The following is a 22,810-nucleotide window of genomic DNA, read 5'->3' on the forward strand; positions in this document are numbered from 1 at the left end:
TTCTCTAATAGCCTTGATATACAAAGGATCTGAATACCTTAAGTCAAAATTTAGATCTCAAATTATTAAAAAAAGTATCTAATCTATTAATTCCACTGAAAAAATGTCGAGGTGATATGCTCCGCCTTAAAGAAGGTCGAGAACTTGATATTTCCAGGTCTCATAGCAAACCCCTCCTTCGATAAATTGTTTGCTACAACATTGAATTCCCTGTGGACGTGAGAGAAAGTTACCAAATAAATAGGTTTTTTATTCCTTATATTCGATGCATCGAATCTGGCATCTCAGATGGAGCAAAGTTTGTTTCCCTATTGATCCAATCAATGGTGACTTGGGAGTCACCAAACACATATATAACTTCAAGTTTTAATCATCTAGCACAATACATTAAACCCCATAAAATGATTATTTATGCCTTGTTGTAGGAACCCTACCCCCATTCCATTGAAAATAAAAGTCGAGATCCACACTAGTTGTAAGTCTTGCTCCACACTGGCAATCCTCATTTTCTGCCTTTCCATAGAAAAAACTTGTTAGAAAAGTTTGAGAAACCCTTGCCTTGATCGGACGGATGGTCTTAGAGCTAGGAACCTAGCCAAATTCACCATACATGACACAGATTTTGGAAGTGGTGGTTGGAATGTCTAAGTCTAGGTCATCAAAAGTAGACCCATTGCATGCTTTCCAAATACTCAAAAAAAAACAAAAAAAAAACAAAAAAAAAAAAACAAAAAACAAAAAACCAAAAAATTTTGGTCTCTCCACTCTACTTTTTTATTCTAAAAAGCTATATTTTTTTATTCTATTTTAATAAAAAAAAATATTAATATTTACTTATAAAAAAAATATATAAACATCCAATTGATTGGTTGGTTAACAATTTCCACTTTAATAACAAAAAAATATTATTAATAAAAAAATTTTCAGCTTAAAAAAGAGAGATAAATATCCAATTGATTGATTGGTTAACAATTCCCAATTCACATAACACACATCTTCAATAACAAATACGACAAATAGATGAAGAGTCTCCGTTTTATACTTGGGCTTCCCATTCCATTCCAAGAAGGTTCAACTGAATCCAGATTTCCTGTGTTAAAGACGCGGCTCTGCAACATCATTCAGCACGAGGAAATTTCCATAACGCGCAATGCAGCTATAAGTATCTCCATCCCACTCAATCAATAAACAAATCTAATATCCATTCCGCTGTTCCCAAATTCAGTCGGGTTCTTCCCCAATTTCAATCTGTAAATTCAGATTCTTCCCCAATTTCACTCTCTAAATTCATTTTTCCTTTGTATTGAATTCATCGAGGTGCCATGGAGGTACGGGGCATGGAACTAACCCTCATCTCGGCCCGCGATCTGAAGAAGGCCACCGTGGTCTCTAAAACAAAGGCCTACGCAGTCGCATGGATCTCCAACGATCACAAAAACAGGCAACGCACACTCGTGGACAAGAACAACGGCAACGATCCCAACTGGAACCACGCTATGAAGTTCACCCTCGACGAAGCCGCCCTACAGCAGGGCCGCCTGCTTCTTGAGATCGCAGTCTACGCCGACGCAACCTTCCGCGACAAAGAGATCGGCCGCATTAGCATCTCCTTGAACGAATTTCTCAACCCCGGCACCACTTCGGCACAGTTCGTCAGCTACCAGATCCGAAAATCCTCGGGAAAACCCAAGGGGCTTCTCAACCTCTCTGTGAAATTGGCGGAAAAGGCCGAGGTCAAGCAGCAACAGCACCCGCAGGCAGTCGCAGGGTCATATGGTGCGGCCAAGGGGGAGCCCGCGATCGCCTATCCAGCAGGTTCATTTGTGGCGGCAAAGGCGGAGCCAGTGACCGCTTACCCATTCTACCCACCGGCCGGCTCCTCGTCGCATCCGCCACCGAATAACCACTACCCTGCACCCCCGGCGGGCTATCCCCCGCCACCGCCTTACTACCAGGGTTACTCTCCGCCTCCCTACCAGGGTTACCCTGCTAACCAGGGCTACACACCCCACCCGAGTTATCCGCCCGTTGTCCCTGCGGCGCAGCAGCCGGCCAGGAAGAATAATAAACTGGGGATGGGTTTAGGGGCAGGCTTAATTGGCGGTGCTCTCGGCGGCCTGTTACTTGGAGATATTATCAGCGATGCTAGTTACGATGCAGGGTTTGATGATGGATATTCTGGTGATGGTGGTGACTTTGGTGGCGATTTGTAACCGGTTGGTTTTCGAAATCGGGTGCCAGAGATTTGGCAGGCCGCTCAAATGACAGAATCTGTATATGGTGGATTTGGCTTGGATTATTACAGATAAAATGGCGTTTTTTTGGTTTTATTGCACTTCTCCCCAAGTCCTCACACCCTGTCTCTTTCTCAGATTTTCGGTCGATTTCTCTGTGTAATAATACATATAACTTTATCTCTAAAGTTATTGCAGACAGGATTAAGGAAGTATTATCAAATTATATCTGGCCGAAGCAATTCGGCTTCCTATCAGGCCATCAGATTCATGACGTGGTGGCCACGACACATGAATGTCTACACTCCATTCATTCCAAGGAGGAGGTTATAATTATGAAATTGGATTTACATAAGGCATATCACTGTATTGATTTGTCATATTTGTGCATAATCCTCTTAAAAATTGGATTTTTAATTGATAATCTCACTTGGATAATGGCATGTGTGTTTTCAATCAATTTTGCGGTGTTAATGATTGGATATACATCGAACTTTTTCTCGGCTCGCAAAGGTCTTTAGGGATGCTCTGTGTCTCTTATATTATTCATATTGGTCATGGATGGGCTCAGTGTAAAGCTCAAGGAGGCACATACTCTAAGTACATTTCAAGGTTTACAGTATCTCGCTCACTCTCCGTTACACACCTCTTTTTTGTTGATGATGTTTTAACCTTTGGAATGGTATCATGGGAGAAGTGGTTGACTTTTTACCATATCATGGTTAGGTTTGGAGTAGCCTTGGGTTTGATTATGAATGGTAACAAATTTATATTGTTATTCTCCGTTGTTGATGAGTAAGTTATTTTTCATATTGCCAGTGTTTAATGTTGAGGTGTCTCTCCCATTGAGGGTGGTTTGTCTTACTTGGGTTTTAGATTGAAGCTTAACAACTACAGGATCTCGGAATAGGGATGGATAGCGGAGAGGTTTTATATGTGCATTTTTCTATGGATACACCGTTAGCTATCTTTGTGTGGTCGGTATATCTTGATCTAATCAGTCTTACAACAATTGTTTATACATTGGATTCATCTCTTTTGGCTAATCGGTCTTACAACAATTGTTTATACATTGGATTCATCTCTTTTGGCTGCCCTCATTTATTATTAATAGAATCAAAGTTATCATTGCTCACTTTCTCTGGTTTGGGAATAAGGGACACCAAAAATTTCACTCGGTAAATTTTGATGCTATATCTAAGGGGAAAAATGTTGGAGGATGGGGTATTCTTGACTTGAAGAGGTTTGTTTGGGCTTTATTAACTAAATATCTATGGTGGGCTATATTTGGTAGGGGTATATGGCAAGCGATTATTGTAAAGAAGTACTTAAAATGCAAAGCCTTTTCTGTTGGGTACAAAAGGGGCATGGTTGGGATAAAAGAAGGCTCCTATATATGGATGAGTTTCATAAAGGTAAGAAAATGGCTACTTAATAAGATGCTCTAGTTTTTTGGCAAGGGGAGACAAATTTTGTTTTGTTTGGATTCAATTCTAGTTGTTGCTCCATCACCTTTTTACAATATTGATTTTATTGTTGCTTTACTCAATAGAGGTATATGTTTCATGGATCAAGTTATTTCTCAATGGTAGTTGGATTTCCCCTATCTTGTATGAAAAAGTGCATAGGAGATTGGTTTATTGGGAGGTCACGTGTTTACCTAGCACTGCCTCATACATGAGTTTAGGTATGCTGACTTCATGAAAAAGCAAATGGGTGATTCTCTAGTGTGGAATGGTGTTTTGAAGCAGGGTTCAGTGGTGGTCTCAAAGGTTTACCAAAATATTTCAAATTATATCAATCTAATAAATAACATTTGCTGGTACATGCGTGGAGGTGGCATGTTCCTTTTAAAGTGGTCATTTTTTGTTGCTTGGCCTAGGAAAACAAAATTCTCACGTGGGACGATATCTACAAAAGGGGATTCTTAGGCCCGGGGTGGTGTGTATTTTGTCATAAGGCTCAGGAGAGTGTTACACATCTCTTTATTCAGTGTCCCATGTTTGTGGAGGTCTGGGTGTGCATTATGAAGCATGTACAAATTTTCCAGGTGGGTTCTTTCGATTCATTGGAGTCTTGGCTCAAGTGATGGTTTAACAAGAAAGGGAGATATAAAGTTCTACCTCTATACACGGTATGGGAGATCTAGAAAGATAGAAATCTTGTTATCTTCGAAAACAAGCCTCCCATTATCTACAACATCTTCTCTAAAACATTGGTTTGGTTATCGAAGGGGGCGGGGAGGGCTTCCCTTGCAATCTGATAATTTTTCCAATTCTTTGTCTCCTCCAATGCATGTGGTTTTTCCTGCAAGTTTCTTTTATGGTGCGGTTCGTGATAGTAGGTGTGGTTGTGGGGCATGGTTGATGATTAATCCTCACATACACTTTCTTATTTTCTAGTTTAGCGAGTATGGTATGAATCAAAACGTTGAACTACTTGCACTCTAGGGTCTGTTGGTCTCAGCTAAGCGCCTTTAGCTGTGAAATATTTCTGTATAATGGGACTCTGGATCAACTATTGATGCGGTGGTTCAGCGGTGCACCTTCTAGGCCCCTTCTTTGGCAATATGGATGGATCGTATTAAGCTCTTGGTGTGCTCCTTTGAGCATATCAACCTTTCTCATGTCTGTGGGGAGTGCAACACAGTGGCAGATAGTCTCTCAAAGCAAGATTTGGTAGTTGCTCCTAGTTCAATCTAGTGCAATTTTTTTGTGGATAGAAAGTTGATGCCAGAGGTAAATTTCGATGCACAATAACTGGATCCTCGACCATGTTGTCTTTTTTTGGACTGTTTGGTCTTTTTTTACATATCATTAGTATGACACTCTTTATTACATAGGTAAACTATATTTTTTTGTTTTTTTAGATTGCTGCTCTTGATAACTTTGGTGATACTAGTTTTGTTTTTGTGTGCTAGTAAATAGAGGCAATATGGACACAGTTACTTGGTACAAACTAATTTAGCCTCACTAGATTTTTGGATTGCAATTTGGTCATATTTTGATGATCTTTCTCATCTTGTTCTCATTTTGTTATTTGGAACTTTTGATTATGTACATGTACTGGAACTACCTATTTTTAACAGAAAGTGAGTGTTTTTTTCCTTCTAAAAAAAAGAAGAAGAAGCAGCTATAAACATGAATAACTTGACATAATTTGATTGTTATTATTTTAAATTGGTAAACAAATTTTATGTGTAGCATTGATTAACTGGTTTTTATAGGATTTAGTAATTATTAAATTATTAATTAGTTGTTGACAACATTATATATATATATATATATATGTATGAACAAATTATGTTTCCATTAAACATTAAAATCAACCCAACGTTATAAATTTAATTGTTTGTAAATATCGATAGTCATCAATCCATCATAACTATCAGAAGATTCACTCCATGATATATCTCACATTGCTCATATTAAAACCGGCCTAAATCCATCTTAACTCTAGATATACCAAGGCCCAAAAATGATCAAATGTCTTTTCACTTTAAAAGAGTTTTGTATCTCAAGAGATTCGATCCTTCTTAAAATTGATCTAGGTTGGCCTTCAAAATAATATAACTTACAATTTTTATTCTATGTACTAAATATACTTAAGTATTAAGTACTAGCCTTTTGTTTCCTAAATATTATTTTTATAAATTAGTATAATTATTAATAGTAATTTTTGAAATTTTTGAAAAAAAAATAATAAATAGATATTTATTATTATTTTTTAAATTATTAATTTTAATTGTTGAAATTTAAACATGTAATCAAATAAAATCTAATTATTATCTTAAATTTAATTTGGTGTAGTCTAATTAATTGATGAAATGTTTTTTTGGCTAGAATCTAGCAGTGAAATTTCTGACAAGATTGTGATTTCTTATTGTTTAAAATACACTTTTGAATGCACAGATGAATAGTTATGCACCCAACAAAATCTGAAGCACTTGATCTGTCAAAATAAATAATTTAAAAATATGACTTTTAAAAATTTGTACTTCATTTTAAATTTAATTGACCAAAAATATACTTAGAACACAATTTATCTATTAATTAGATTTGCCTAAACTTAATTCATAATATTGATAAAAAAAACTCTCATAACTTTTAATTATTAATCCATTTATAAATTATAGTCTTTAATTCTTCATTTATTTATATATTTTTTAATTTCGCTTATATATATATATATATGCACTATAATTATTGTTAAAGTGTTTAATAAGTATCTCATATATTTATTAAATCATTAATAAACATAGTTACCAATCAAACAAGAAGATCACTCATTATCCGTTTTTTTGAGATAGCAAAAAAAACACCCAATTTTGAAAAATGATTATTCAGAATAAATTGTTTTTGAGCATATTTTTGGCACTTTCAATTTTCTTATGAACATTTTTTTAGATGTGAGTGACTTCCATGCTGATTTTGAAAAGCGTTGATGTAGCATCAACCCCTTTTTTAAGAGGGTTTATTTTTGACACTTTAAATTTTTTTCATGTATCAAGTATAAATATATATATTTTTTTAAATGTTAATGATTTTCACACTAATTTTGAAAAATAATACTAATTTTGAAAAGTGTTGATGCAACATCAACATTTTTGTTTAGATGAGTTATTTTTTACACTTTAAATTTTTTAATGTATGAAGTGTGGATAATTTGTTTTAAATGTTGGTGACTTTTATGTTGGTAATAAAACATAAAAAAAAAAAAAAAAACTTGAAGAAAAAAAAAAAAAAAAAGACTTGTAAAATAAAAAATTTAAACAGACAAAAAAAATAAACAACAATAAAACATAAAAAAATATCACAACATAAAAAAATAAATAAATAGAGAGAATATTTAAAAAAAACACATTAACAAAACAAAATATCAAAAACATATTTTTTTAAGTTAAAATAAAAATAAAAAATGAAAACAACATATACACATATATACATATTAAAAATAAAATATTCAAATTATAGAAAATAAAAAGCTCACAAAAAATTATTATTTAAAACATTATATTAAAAAATAATTAAAATATTAAAATATTAAAAAAAAAATTAAATTTAAAAAAAAAAATAAAAAATTCAAATTTTAAATTATTAAAAAACAATCAAATTTTAAAATTAAATAAATTAACTAATTAATTTCTTTTTTTTGAAATTAGCCGGCCAACCGCAGTAGGCTCAAGGTGTTAATTTTGTTTTTTTCAAACAAATTTTATGTTTGATTGTTTTTTTTTTTAATCTCAGTCTTGATGATAACCATAGTAAGCTGTTCGAAAGGCATAGACCCTGAAAACTACTTTGTGATTTCTCTAGAAGATATTTTGTATAAATTTTTTTATGTTTGATTTTTTTTGTATTTTTTATCTTTTTAATAATTTTTTTATATATTTATATTTATTAGTTGTTTTTTTTACTTTTTGTTTTTGTTTTTTTATATTTTTAATTTTTGTTTTGTTTTGTTTTTTAATTTTTTATTTATTTATTTTGCAGGGTTCATGTCGATCTTCGACTAGCACATTGACCCCATTATGTGTCAATTTGATAATTGATTTTATGCCCCCCACTCTATCAATTTCATGGTTGATTTTTAAGATTTCATTGTAATAGGTCAAGATAACTAACACTGTATTTCAATTTGATGGTTGATTTTTAAATTTTCGTTGCAATGTATCAAGTTGTTTTAGGCTAAGATTTTAAAATACCTATACTTTTAACATTTAAAAAAGAAATTACTCTTGGTACAATGACTCTTTCGTTCAGGTGTTCACTTTTAAAGTTTTTTTTAGTCATAATTTTTCCATAATGTCATGGTTGAAATATATTGAAAACATAAGGCTTTTGTAGTCGTGATATTTGGTTTTAATTCCATAGTTGAAAATTTGGGAAAATTTTAAGGTTTTCTAAGTCACGATATTTTATCTTTAATTCTTTGGCTGAAAACAATTATAAGTATTTTATCTTTAAGGTCATGGTTGAAAATTGTTGGAATTTTAGGGCTTTTCAGAGACATCATATTTTATCTGTAATGCCATGCTTGAAAATTGTTGGAAATTTCAGGTTTTACAGAGTCTTGATATTTTATCTTTAATGTCATTGGTAAAAAATATTGAAAATTTACTCCGAAAAAAAAACGTTATTCCAGCATCAACACTTTTCATTTTCAGGGTGGGTTTTGCACCAAAACAATTGGCTTTTACTGTCATTTTTTTTAAATATTGAAAATTTACCCCAAAAAAAAAGGTGGTTTTCAGGCTGTTTTTTAATGTTTTTTGGGGGTTTTTTGGCTAGTGTTCTCATTTTGAGGTAATGGTTCTTGTTTGAACGGTAAGTACATTAATATATATAGTTATATTTTATAGTGATTTTTTAGGATGGTTCACTAATAGTGAGTGGTCGCTACATCCACAGAAACACCTATGATCAACCTAAAGGGATCTACCTATCATCCAAACTAGTAAGGCCTAACCCCAAGGGCATTGAGAAGATTTTACCGTGTGACCTCCTGATAGCCGAGGTAGTTAGCAATAGAAACTCGACCAACTGAGCTATCCCTGGGGGCTTATTATATTCTGCAGTAATTATTTTAATGGACTACACACATCATTTGTAAATAAAATTATTACTATGTTAAATTTTAATAGTCAAATTTAACTACCTTACATTAATATATTAATTATTTTTTATAATTTTTAATTGATTGTAAAATATTAGTGAAATATGGATTTTTTAATTTCTTCTTGTCTTGATGATGAACCACGGTAAGTGGTTCAAAATGCGTAGACTTTAAAATATATATGTGATTACTATCCCAAGTAGGAGTTAAAAGACAAAAAATGTGTCAAGATCTAGAAGGAACAAGAATATCCCTACTTCCAGTGTGCATGAACTGAGAAGACATTCTTGGTTAAACATATATAACAACATTAAACTTTCGTAACATTCATCATCATATATAACATTTAATCGTTCTTTGAATCCTAAATGACGATCCCTACCTTTGAAAACCTCACAAGTTTCTTCTTTCAATTCTTACATGAAGGTTATGAGAATTTTTTAAAAGTAACAAGTTTTTTAATGACATACAAAGTGTAGTGTAGATTCATGCTTGCAAAAAAAGAGTGTATTATTGCATATAACTATAATGTGCCATGGAAGGCTCATGTAATTATCAATATTATATTCATAAATAAAAAATGCGATAGAAATAATTTAGCATGCATGTATTGATAATATGATACAAATGTTTACAATGTTAATCTTCTTAACTTGTGGCAATCTAATGTCGATTAAATTCATCTAGTTGTTTCTCAACATGTAATCATGAAATATATTGCAAAATATGGTTCAAAACTAAAAAAGAGGAGTTCTTTATTTTGAACTTTGTCAACATTTGATGAAAATAATTGAAAACATAAAAAACATTGGATATCCATCTTTGCATGTGCAGAAAAAATCTCTTTGTAAAAACATATAGTTTTTTAAATCCTCTTACCCCTGGTGCAATACTTGATTGTTGTGCTAAAATTTCCATGTACATTCTCCCAAAAAAACAGTCAAATCATTTCTGCCTCTCTTCACCACAAATGATAACAATGTACATTCATTGCTGATAATACCTTGAAGCATCTTCCTTGTTCTCTAAATCCACTAAAGCCTCTATCATTTGATTTATTTTTTTTTACCTTATGAACAATTTCATTGTCCTTCTCTTCTTCTTTTTTTATTACAGAGGAATCAGCAACTGGAGTAGCCTCACAACTCGCATAACACGGGGTCGATTCTGACCGCTACCACTATAACCCCTCGGAACTGCGCCCGCCCCTCTCCACAGCGTCGGGCTAGTCCGGGGGATTTGAACTCGTGACCTTCAGTACGGAGCCCGCCTTTCTAACGAAATTCACCGCATTGAGATTACCAACTCGCCTACCCCCGTGGGGCTAATTTCATTGTCCTTCTCATTCCACATTTCTTCCACTTTTTATTTGGAATTGTGAAATTCTATATAGTTATGATAAGTTCTTCCTTTAAGAAAGTTCTTCTTACTATTCTTTTATAGTAATTTTAGTCACATGTTTTAAAACGTCAAATGATATGGTGCTTCTAACGAAGAACATTTTTTCCTACTAATTTGATTTTGTATAGTAGGCTTTCAAATATTAACATACTTAAAAATTAGTTGAATAGGTTCCTTATTGTATCATGGAGTGTGTATTTATGTATTGTGTGGTTCTTTAGTCACAATTTATCTTATAGTTGATTAAATTTGTATAAATTTATAGATATATATTTTGTTTTCTCTCATGAAATAAATTTGGTAATCACTAGATTGATTTTTCACGAATCTCCTATTCTCTCAAATTCAAAATATTAACCACATCAGTAAGTTCTTTAAGTAATACTCCCCCCTGAAACATGTATTTATTAGTTTATTATATAATAATTTAAACTTAATTTATATTAGCCTTTAGTTCAACAACCTTGCAAATTATTATACAAATGAGTAGATTTAAATAATTGACATTGGATTTAAATAATTGAAATGTTTGGTATATGATATATATGAACAAAAATATAACACTTTCCTTGTTATAGTAGGGATCACTTTTAGTTTAGGATTTAGATAGTCTTTTGAAGAAATAAAAAATTGTTGCTAAGAATAAGTAAATTTGAAAAGGTCTTGAAATGCTTCACTTTGTTGTAGAAATCACTCTTAATTTAGGATTTATATAGTCTCTTGAAGAAACAAATTTTTTTTGCTAAGAATAAATAATTTTGAAAAAGGTCAAATGCTTCACTTAGTAAATGGAAACAATATTTGTAATACCCTTCTCCCATATTCACTCAAGCTAAATGGTCCACTGGGGTAAACATGTTACTGTTACAGATCCATTTGGGCATATCACTCCCATCATCCATATCAGTGTTTTAGGGCTCATCAAAACCTAATATCAATTGCTACATGCCCTAAACAAGTCAACCCATTGAATGCCTCCTTCCCAGATAGTTTCATGACTTAAAGACATCCTGAAATGACCTCTAGAGGGACCAGCGTAGTTAGGCCCATGTAAGGGTGCACTGCAAAGTAGTTGAGTCCATGCCAGGGTGCTCTACAGAGCACTTAGGTCCTCTGTGACATGCGTTGGGCGAGATTGAGCGAAATTCACATAGGGTTTGGGGAATATTCTTATCTCTTGGAGTCTTCTAGAAGTTCCCCTCACTTATCAACTCCTATGAGCTCGAAAACGGACGAGGAATGAGTTAAGATGCATCCAATCCTCTCATCCCTTCATCCATGGAACTAATTCTAAGTATGGAAGGTCATTCAATACCCCCATTTATGACATAACCTCTTCCATCTTCCTATAAATTGAGCACTCATCTAAGTGATCAGGGGCTGGACTTTGATGATTGGAAGGAGATAATGTTAGTTTGAGATTTGAGACTATTGTAAGTGTCGTTATGCTACTAGATTGTCATTCTTATGATGTGATGTTGATTGAACCAAAGCTGGAGGAGTGACTTCAAATCAGGCTTCATGGTTGTAATTCTTCCTTCTATTCAATAAAGTATTTGCACGTTTTTCCATATGCTTATCTTGATATGTGATGCTTATATGTGTGAATATATCTGATTCCATTTACTTGTAATCAATATATCTTTTGCTTTGATTAGTTCTTTTTCTTCTGTTGATGTTTACAGGTACTTCTCAAGCATGTTAAGTACGAGAAAGAGTGACAGGATCGATACAAAGGAGACAAGAGGAAAGCAAAAATACAAGTAGGTCCACTCATTCTCTTTGTCTTATCTATTCTTTGTAGGAAAAGGTTAAAGTGCTTTAAATTGTTGTTCTAGATATAGCTACTGTCTAGGGAATTAGTATTTATCCGAAGATACAAAATTCTAAAAAATAAATTAGCGACTCCGCTGGGGAATGATCATTGTTCCAAGTAGCTTATCACATCCTAGGACACTCAAGCAGACCTTACTTTCTTTCATTGATTCTATTTCAGCCTTGTTGAAGTGTTTTCTCGTCAAAAATTTGAGGTTAGATGACTCTTGAGTGGCCTCTCAGGAATCAACGCAGGCTTGGTCAGGGGACAGTGCTCTGCAAAGCACCCTTGAGTGAGAGATAGTGCTCTGTAGTGCAGTTAGGCCCTCTTTAACCTACGATGATCCACCTTAGGGAAAAGTTCACCTTTGGATTAGGTTTTTTCTCCAAATTTCCTTCGGTTTATGCCTGCTGAAAGATCAATGATGGTAGTATATCTGAAATCAACTTGTATTTCCTCTTTCCAGCCCTACTTTGGCTTGATTTATTAATGTTTCCTAAACGATTTCTTTATCATTATCATTTCATTGCCAAAGTTAGATTATAGTTGATTAATCTTTGTTCGAAAGAAAGTGTTGTAAAAGTCTTCTTTTCCTTCGAAACAAAACTGTCGTAAAGCCTTCGTTCTTGTAAAAATATTGATTGATTATATGTGCATTAGTTTCCTTTTATTCATCTTAACATTAAGGAAATTGAAAAGAAAAACTTGCATCGTTCATATTATAGTTTGTGAATGCTTGAAAGGAATAGCTAGGGAAATTGCATTAGATGTGCTCTTTGCTCTTTGTCAAAGTTCTAATTGCTCTATCCCTACTAGCTAAGGTTTTCATTGTTCAATTGAATGAGAAGAATTCTTATCATATTAGTTTCATTTTAGGAATTGCAAACATACATCACGTGGTGAACCTTGAAAGGAAAATTCTAAAGAAGATCAACTTAAAATTTATCTGAATTAACCTAATGGAGCATTGTCACTTAATGAAAAACATTTAGAGGTTTAGGCTAGAGACGTGTTCCAGCGTCATAAAACACAGTAGTTGTTGCTAACTTGTCTACAATACATCCCAAGTGTGATACCTCATTCCACGTATGTAAGTATATCGTAGCTCGTCCACATATCTTTCGGTATATAGGGCAGTGCTACAGTACGTAAACTATATAGGAATGCTTTCACTGTGTGGTTTTGCATTAGACAACGCTAATACGGATTGGGCCTCCACATACTTTCGGGTATATATGGGAGGACAACACTAGGTTGCTATCCATCCTTAGGTAACCGACTTGACCACCTTGTACACTCTGATACACCGAACACAACATTCGGGGAGATTGCCTACCCGTACTTCTCGGTTCCCAGGGAGGTATTCTACAGTTCACAGTTACTTAGTAATCCTTTTTCCTAGATCATCCCTCTTTTGTTTTGTTTTGTCATTTCAATTAAAATAAATTTAATTGACCGTGGATAAAATCCTCCATGCTCACTCCTTAGTTGATCTTAGGTTGATACATATGGTGACAAATCTAGAGTCCACCGATCAAGGAATTCCTTGTGATGGGAATCCTAGTCCTTTTCCTCCTTTCAGAAATATTGGTGCTCCTTATATGGCTACATTGTCTCTTTCGGGACTTACCATTGGCTTGCCACTATGGTTGTTTTCAACCTCCTTGGTTCAAAATGTCATGATTTCTCTACAATCAAGTACACCTCTAACTAGACAAAATCAACCTCCAGTTGATCCTAAAGTTGACCCTTTTCTTCTTCCTTGGTTGTTTCTTCCTCCCCTTCTTCCTCTTCTCCTGGTGAAAATATTGGTACTATTAACCATGTGGCTAAGAAGAAGAAGAAAGGGAAGAAGAAAAAGAAGAAGCAAATTCAGCAGGGGGCAACCAAGCAACCTTTGCTTTGAATGCAACTTTTGATGAGAAATCATCCGTCAAGCCTCACAAAGTTCGATGTCCATGCAAACTTTGTGTGGGAGACCATCTTCTTCGAAATTTTTCTAGTATTCCTCAGATCTTAGAAGAATGGTCTTCTTTTTCACATCATCCTCTGTCATCAACTTCTGGAGATCATGCTAGTGACACACCATCAACTAGCGGTAGTAAAGTTCATGGAAAGAAGGGTAAATTTAAGTTTCCTTGTAGGTTATGTGAAGAGAATCACCCCATTCACCTTTGTCCCTATCTGGATGAAGCCAAAAAAGTGTTGGATAACTGTCTTGCTTCACCGTAGTGACTTCCATCTCGTTATAGAGACTCTCCCTTAATCCTTCACTAGTTGAGAGTGACCAAAATAAACTTTTGGTCAAACCCAATATCTCTGAATATTAATTCCATGAGTCTACACCTGACCCATCATAGGTCGAGGAAACAGTTGACCTGATTTCCCCTTCGGTAATCGTACCTTTCCCGAAGAGAGTGAATGTGATATCACTCAAGTTCTTTTCGTTTCTTCATATTCCAATGAGCTTGGAGGCAACCCTCCTGTTCCATCAAGACAAGAGGAAAATCCTCCCGCTTTCGTAACTCAAGGGTCAATTCTCCCGTTTCTATGGTACCCCCTCCAAATAATCCGATCACTTCCTTCAATTAGAATCAACTGGCAAGATGTCATCTTCCTTCTTATGTGCCTTTCCAGAGCATAATACAGGTTTATAATATGATTGTATTTGGCACTATTATAGATGAAGGTGCATCAGTGAGTATCCTTTCCTCTACTTCTTGACAAGCGCTCGGTTCATTGCCACTTGTGCTAGTTACCCAGAATCTATTGGCTTTTAATAGAGGAACCAGTCAACCATTAGGGATCCTCTCTCAGTTACTTATTACTTTGGGAGGAAAAATTATTTATCTCAATGTGATGGTAGTCCCAAGCCCTTTAGATTACAATTTACTTCTTGGGCACGAATATGTTTATGACATGGGAGCTATTGTTTCAACACTCTTTCAAGTGATTTGTTTCCCACATTAAGGAAAAATTGTCACCATTGACCAGCTTTCATTTCCTGGTCCAAATATGCCTTCCATTCAACCATCTTCCCTAATTGGTCCTTTTGTACCAATGGTATTATCCCCGCCACGGGTTAATTATGTGGCAACCCATTCCATGCCTACATCAACTGACAATCAATTTAGTGATGTTGTACATTATGTACTAGGGGCATTGGAACCAAATCTCTTTAATGGATTCCTTACTACGGATCCCTTCCAGAGCATTGTTCTCCCATCTGATGAGAACCTCTTGGAAGTCATGACCTCTTATGAGTCGTGATTGAGGAAAATGAGGATAGTTCTTTTACTGTATCAACCTCATTAAAAAATGAAACAAATGCCATGAGGATAGTTCCTTGTCTTGTGTCAACCTCGTTAAAAAATGAAACCAAGGATATGAGGATAGTTCCTGGTCTTATGTCAACCTCGTTAAAAAATGAAACAAATGGTATGAGCATAGTTCCTTGACTTGTGTCAAGCTCGTTAAAAAATGAAACAAGCAGTATGAGCATAGTTCCTTGTCTTGTGTCAAGTTCGTTAAAAAAGAAACAATGAATCTGAGCAAAGTTCCTTGTCTTGTGTCAAGCTCACTAAAAAATGAAACAAGGTCCCTTGGAGCAAAGTTCCAATTTGAGTCTTTGATTAGATCTTGTAAAATCCCAGTCGAGTCTTTCACTTGATCTCATAAACGAACCTTCATTCCATCCACCTAATAGCCACGAGTAGTCTACTTAGGTGAATGTAATGAAGCTTGGGAGCCATGCACCTAGTGGTAAAGTTAAGTTTCCATGTAGGTTATGTGAAAGGAATCACCCCATTCACTTTTATCCCTATCTGGACGAAGCCAAAAAGGTGTTCGATAACCATCCTGCTTCACTGCAGTGACTTCCATATGGTTACAGGAGACTCTCCCTTTCATCATGTTCGCGGCATGTAAACCAATCTCAAGCATAGTTCTTCATTTTAAGCTTGTGTAAAAATGAAACTGAATTCAAGCATAGTTCTTCATTTTAAGCTTGTGTAAACATGAAACTGAATCCAAGCATAGTTCCCTATGGTTCAAGCATGTCTAAAAATGAACCCATTTCCATTTTAACCCTCGTGATTTCCATTCTATCAGCCTCTTCTGCCAAATGAGCCTTGGTTTTTCTCCTTCCATCATCACTATCTGCTTGGCTGATCATAGGCTTTCACTTGGTTGTTTTACCCTTTTTGAGGAACAGTTGCAATGAGTGGTCTTATTGGCAAGCCTCTTCACATAAATCAACATGTTTTGATAAGTTCCAACATCACCGGAACTAGTTTCTATCCTAGACACCACTCGTTCCTCAAAGCAGAGTCCTCTTTAAGCTATTTTCAGACTCTCGAAATATGAAAATATTGCCCAGCACTTGTCCTTTTCAGCTTGTTAACGGATTGGAAATGACATCTACTTAGTATGAGTTTAACCCTTTTTCAGGCTGAGATAGATTATGTTGAAAATAACAAGAAGAAATGCTAAATATAGAAGTGCTAAAAATAACATTTCTATAAAAATCATTTTGGGATACATTCCAATTTTAGTTAGTCCTTGAACTAAAATTGAGAATTAAAATTCGAATTTGACCTTAGAAGTTGTTTGAAAAATAATTAATTAATTCATCTTGAGTTAATTAGTTGGAGAAAATCAAACATGAAGTATATGTGAAGACATGCAACAGTTTTCCCTTTGATTGAGGAAGTTATCCCTTAATTAAGGAGATCAGGATGAGTTGTACTTTGAGTTGTAATTAGTTAGCTCAGTTAACTGAGTTAATTCCAGTTAGATTAGTTCCAATAGTTTGTGGAACTTATTGTGAGTTCAGTTACTTAATTCATGCATGCATGTAACTAGTGTACTTCAGATAACTGAATATTCTCTCATAAATAACTCATGCATGTCAATTCAGTCAGAGATCCAGTTGAGATCAGAGGATGGGACAATGTACTATCAGTTGCAGGAATATTCTATTGAGGATATCTCTTGCATGTGAAAGGAATTCATTCCTTGGGGATTGCGTAGTTATTTCTGAGTTTGGTGAGTTGTGTGAGAGGTGAATTCACACAGGTGGTAGCCATAGGACCCAGGAGAAACTGCGCAAGGAAATAGGAGGCTTGGAGGATTGAAGGAAGGCATATGTGTTGTCTATTCTGTCTATGAGAAGCATTGAGGGATTTTACTGAGAGTTTGATAGCTTGTGAGCTAAAGATTTGGGTAATCTAGAGATATTTCCACTTGTATGATAATACAGAGATCAGGGCTTTTAGCTAAGGCTTTCACCAAAGTATTCTTCTATTTTCATGTGTGATTGATTTCTCATTCTCTATTATATGTGTTCTATTTGATCTTGCTCAAAATCGATTAAGCTTCCACAGGTTTGTTTGTAGAAGTAGATCAAGTATTTTTCTTTAGTATATTGCATTATCAGGTGATCTACAGTGGGAATTTCTACATGGTATTAGAGCAAAGGTAATAAAATCAGAGAATAGTATACAAAGAAGGGAGAATTTCAAAGGTTGAAGTTCTTGATTATAGAAATCAAATTATTATCACATCTCAAATTTCAGCAATGACATTCAACGGTTTAAGACTCGAGTATGCCCTGGATGGCAACTCGAATTATATAGCCTGGAAGGATCACATGGAAGAAATATTAGAGGACAACAGTTTGAAGGACTTCATTAATCAAGAAGTCCCCAAGCCAACAGTAGCTAATGTCCAAGAATTGGCAGAATGGAAGAAATGTGTGGCTAAAGTAAGGAGGATTCTTCTGGAGGGAGTTCGAGACCACATTATCTCGAGTCTCCATGGGAAGGAGACATCGTTTTCAATGTGGAAAACATTGAAGGATCTATATCATAACAATAATGTTCAGGGGAAGCTGGCACTGAAAGACAAGCTTCGAAAAATCAAGTGTGAAAAGGGCGACACGATCTCTACATATCTGAACAAGCTCACCACCTGCAGGGATGATCTTGGAAGTGTAGGAATCATTACAACCGATGATGACATGGTTAGTCTTGCTCTCCTTGGTCTTCCTAAGAGCTGGCATAGCTACCAAGACTCACTAAATGGAAGAGAGAAACTGCCATATTGGGAATGACTTTGGTCGGATCTAATGTGGGAGGAGATAAGGAGAAGCACCAGAGATGGATCTTCATTAAAGCAAGATGATGAAGAAAATCTAGCCTTAGCGAGTAAGGCGAGGAAAGAGAAGGGGAAGTCTTCCCATTCCAAATCGAGTTCTTCCCATGGTGGGAAGAAGATTAACAAATCAAAAGTGTGATGCTTTCATTGTCATGAGGTGGGCCATTATGCAACAAATTGTCCACAGAAGAAATCCAAGAAGGGATCGTTAAAGGGATCAGATTGTGAGGCACTGGCCTCATAGTTCTAATTGGATTTCACGCTCATCACATGCATGGTTTCATCAATGGTGGGTTGTGTTTGGGATTTGGACAGTGGAGCTTCATTCCACATGACTGGCGATAAGAGTCTATTCAGTACCTTGGAGGAGAAGGACCTCCAGATGCGCATATAGATGGGCGATGATGGAAAGTACCATGTTTTAGGTGAAGGTACAGTTGTGTTTTAGGGGGAGCATGGAGCTCCTCTCACCTTGACTGATGTAAAGTATGTGCCTGGTTTGAAGAAGAACCTGGTGTTCGTCGCTATGTTGGAAGACAAAGACTATGATGTAGTCTTTAGTAAAGGAAAGGCATTCCTCAGGCATATCGACACTGGACAGACCAAGAGGATTGGGATTCGAGTAAAGAATCTCCACAAGCTGGAGGTAGACGACTGTGTTGCATTGAGTTCCAAAGTAGAGTTGGTGCAGAGCCAAGATATTGGCGAGCTATGGCATAGAATATTGGGCCACTTACACCATGGGGCCTTGAAGATCATGCAACAAATTTCTATCGGACTTCCCAAGTGAAAACTGGAGCAAGTGGATACATGCAAAGGTTGTACCTTTGGTAAGTATGTAAAATCTTCCTTTCAGGATCGAGACAGTCGAGCTGGAGCAATCCTGGAGCGAGTTCATACAGATGTGTGTGGACCATTCTCGATAGCCTCCACCGCTAAACAAAGGTACTATGTTATTTTTATTGATGATTTTTCTCATAGATGTTGGATCTACTTCATGCAGAAGAAGGATCAAACCTTCTCACAGTTTTGTGAGTTCAAAGCCTTGGTTGAGAAAGAATCTAGAAAGAAAATAAGGGCCTTGTGAAGCGACAATGGTGGAGAGTATGTCTTCCAATAGTGTAAGGACTTCTATGCAGTAGAAGGAATTATATGGGAGTTGACGGCACCCCATAACCCATAGCAGAATGGGTTGGCCGAAAGGAAGAATAGATCGATTGTGGGAACATCTCAGGTGATGTTGCATGACCAAAGCCTAACACTTCATTTGTGGGCCGAGGCATGCAATATAGCAGTATACTTGCAGAATATAAGCCCGCATCGTATACTGGGGATGAAGACACTAGTGGAGGCCTTCTCCGGGAAGAGGCCAGATGTGAGTCACTTCAGGATCTTTGGATCATCGGTTTACTACCATGTGACCAAAGATGCCGAGAAGAAGCCAGAGCCAACAACTGAGTTGGGGATACTTGTGGGGTACACTGATACACCCCACAACTATTGGGTGTTCTTACCTACTAGTCAGAGGAAAGTGGTACGCAGAGATATGAAGTTTGATGAGCAGAAAGCTATGCAAGTATCCCTTGAGAGGGAGATCAAGTTGCATGCAGAGGAGGAATTTTTGGTTCCTAAGGAGGAGGAGCTTCAGACTGATGCGGAGCAGCCGCATGCAAAGGATCGAGGAGTGGAGACATCCACTCATGCAAAGTCTTCCAGAGATGGGCGGAAACGCTCAAGGGACGCTGACAGATTGATGATGGATGCGAGAGAGAATGTGGGATAGCCATCTTCTCAACACAGACAGAGGAGGTCACCCAAGCAGTACACTAGTTACATGGCCCTGGTTGGGGAATGTATAGAGACCGAACCATCTTCCTTTGAGGAAGCAGTGCAACAACCAGTCTAGGTTGATGCTATGGTGGAGGAGTATGACTCCATAGTTTGAAACAGTGTTTGGGATGTTGTTCCAAGACCAGAGAACAAATCAGTAGTGAGTTCCCGATGGCTTTACAAGGTAAAGCAAGCAGCTGATGGGAGTGTGGAGAAACATAAGGCAAGGTTTGTTGTTCATGGTTTCTCACGGGTCGAGGGGATCGACTATGATGAGCCTTTTTCTCTTGTAGCAATGTACTCATCTATCAGATTGATGTTGGCACTATCAACACAGATGAGTTGGAAGATCCATTAGATGGATGTGAAGATTGTGTTCCTCAATGGCAAGATTGAGAAAGAGGTATACCTAGAGTAGTCGGAAGGATTTGAGACGTTCGATCATGAGTCGCATGTGTGCCGACTCAAGAGGGCTTTGTACAAGCTGAAGCAAGCACCTCATGCTTAGTACACCAGGATTAGCATCTATTTCACTGGGTTGGGCTTCACAAAGAATGAAGCGGATGTGAACCTTTATCACATCATGGTAGAAGGTAAGCCATTGATCATTGTTCTTTATGTTGATGATCTGATATTGACAGGTGATGATCAGTTGATCAAGTCTTGCAAGGAGGACTTTGCAAGAGAGTTCGAGATGAAAGACATGGGTCTTATGCACTACATTCTAGGCATGTAAGTGTGGCAGAAGGATGGGGAAGTTTTTGTGTCTCAAGGCAAGTATGCCAATTAGATACTGAAGAGATTCCACATGGAGAAGTGCAAGCCCATGAATACTCCTCTAGCAAGTAACTGGAGGAAGAAGGATGCTACTTTAGGTGAGGTAGTAACTGCTACTGTTTATCGACATCTTGTGGGTTCATTGATGTATTTAGTGAACACACGACCAGATTTGTGCTTTGCGGTGAACCAGCTGAGTCAAGCTATGGTTCATCCTACCAAGTTGTTTTGGAAGGCAGCGAAGCATGTGCTGAGATACCTCAGAGGCACATCTCAGTATGGATTATGGTACAAACGGACAGAGGGAGTGAAGCTTCAGGGCTTCACAGATGCAGATTGGGTAAGGAGTTCATCAGATCGAAAGAGCACTTCAGGAGGAATTTTCAACCTTGGTTCAGCTGCAGTTTCTTAGTACAATAGGAAACAGAGTTTAGTTGCACTTAGCTCAGCAGAGGCTGAATACATGGTTTCCAGTCAGCAGCATGTGAGGCCATTTGGATGTAGAAAATTCTAGTTGGATTGTTTGGTCAGAGGATGGATCCAACTGTGATATATTGCGATAATCATAGTTTCATCAAACTCTCTGAGAATCCAATATTTCATGATAGGTCTAAGCACATCAATATCCAGTATCATCATCTTCGAGACTATGTGGTGAAGAGGATCATGTTGTTGCTGTATGTTTCGACCGAGGAGCAGGATGCAGATATTTTGACTAAGGCATTGTCAAAATGCAAATTCAATTTCCACAGAGACAAGATCAGGGTGATAGATAATCCCTTTATTGTTGAGAGGGAGTGTTGAAGATAGCAACAAGAAATGCTAAATATAGAAGTGCTAAAAATAGCATTTCAGGATACATTCCAATTTTAGTTAGTCCCTGAACTAAAATTGAGAATTAAAATTAAAATTTGATCTTAGCAGCTGTTTGAAAAATAATTAATTAATTCATCTTGAGTTAATTAGTTGGAGAAAAACAAACATGAAGTCTATGTGAAGACATGTAACAATTTTCCCTTTGATTGAGGAAGTTATCCCTTAATTAAGGAGATCAAGATGAGTTGTACTTTGAGTTGTAATTAGTTAGCTCAGTTAACTGAGTTAAGTCCGGTTAGATTAGTTCCAATAGTTTGTGGAACTAATTGTGAGTTTAGTTAGTTAATGCGTGCATGCATGTAACTAGTGTAGTTCAGATAACTGAATATTCTCTCATAAATAACTCATGCATGTCAATTCATTCAAAGACCCAGTTGAGATCAGAGGATGGGACAATGTACTATCAGTTGCAGGAATATTCCATTGAGGATATCTCTTGCATGTAGAAGGAATTCATTCCTTGGGGATTGCATAGTTATTTCTGAGTTTGGTGAGTTGTGTGAGGTGAATTCACACTAGTGGCAGCCAGAGGACCTAGGAGAAAATACACAAGGAAATAGGAGGCTTGGAGGACTGAAGGAAGGCATATGTGTTGCCTATTTTGTCTATGAGCAGCATTGAGGGATTGTACTTATAGTTGGATAGCTTGTGAGCTAAAGCTTTGTGTAATCCAGAGATATTTCCACTTGTATGATAATACGAAGATCGGGGTTTTTAGCTGAGGCTTTCCCCAAAGTATTCTTCTGTTTTCATGTGTGATTGATTTCTCATTCTCTATTATATGTGTTCTATTTGATCTTGCTCAAAATCGATTAAGTTTCCGCAAGTTTGTTTGTAGAAGTAGATCAAGTATTTTGCTTTAGTATATTGCATTATCAGGTGATCTACAGTGGGAATTTCTACATGGTATTAGAGCAAAGGTGATTGAAGAAGAGAACAATATACAAAGAAAGGAGAAGTTCGAAGGTTGAAGTTCTTGATTATAGAAATCGAGTTCTTATTACATCTCAAATTTCACCAATGGCGTTCAATGGTTTGAGACTCGAGTATGCCTTGGATGGCAACTCAAATTATATAGTGTGGAAGGATCGTATGGAAGTGGTAT

General features: G+C 36.3%; 1 protein-coding gene across 1 annotated transcript; it reads left to right on the forward strand.

The window, feature by feature from the left end:
* The first annotated feature begins 1,041 nt into the window (after positions 1 to 1,041).
* LOC149199913 (protein SRC2-like) lies at positions 1,042 to 2,736 on the forward strand. Its single transcript, XM_089402554.1, has one exon. It carries the CDS (start codon positions 1,323 to 1,325, stop codon positions 2,211 to 2,213), a length of 891 nt encoding a protein of 296 aa, XP_089258680.1. The 5' UTR covers positions 1,042 to 1,322; the 3' UTR covers positions 2,214 to 2,736.
* The last annotated feature ends 20,074 nt before the right edge of the window (positions 2,737 to 22,810 follow it).

This window comes from Pinus tabuliformis, chromosome 2_1, assembly GCF_031772625.1.
Source record: "Pinus tabuliformis cultivar Carrire ecotype Pingquan chromosome 2_1, CPIR1, whole genome shotgun sequence".
In the NCBI taxonomy this organism is placed as follows: Eukaryota; Viridiplantae; Streptophyta; class Pinopsida; order Pinales; family Pinaceae; genus Pinus; species Pinus tabuliformis.

Bases quoted from the DNA above. Each gene is read 5' to 3' on its own strand.
- LOC149199913 (XM_089402554.1), top strand. From the start codon at position 1,323: ATGGAGGTACGGGGCATGGAACTAACCCTCATCTCGGCCCGCGATCTG.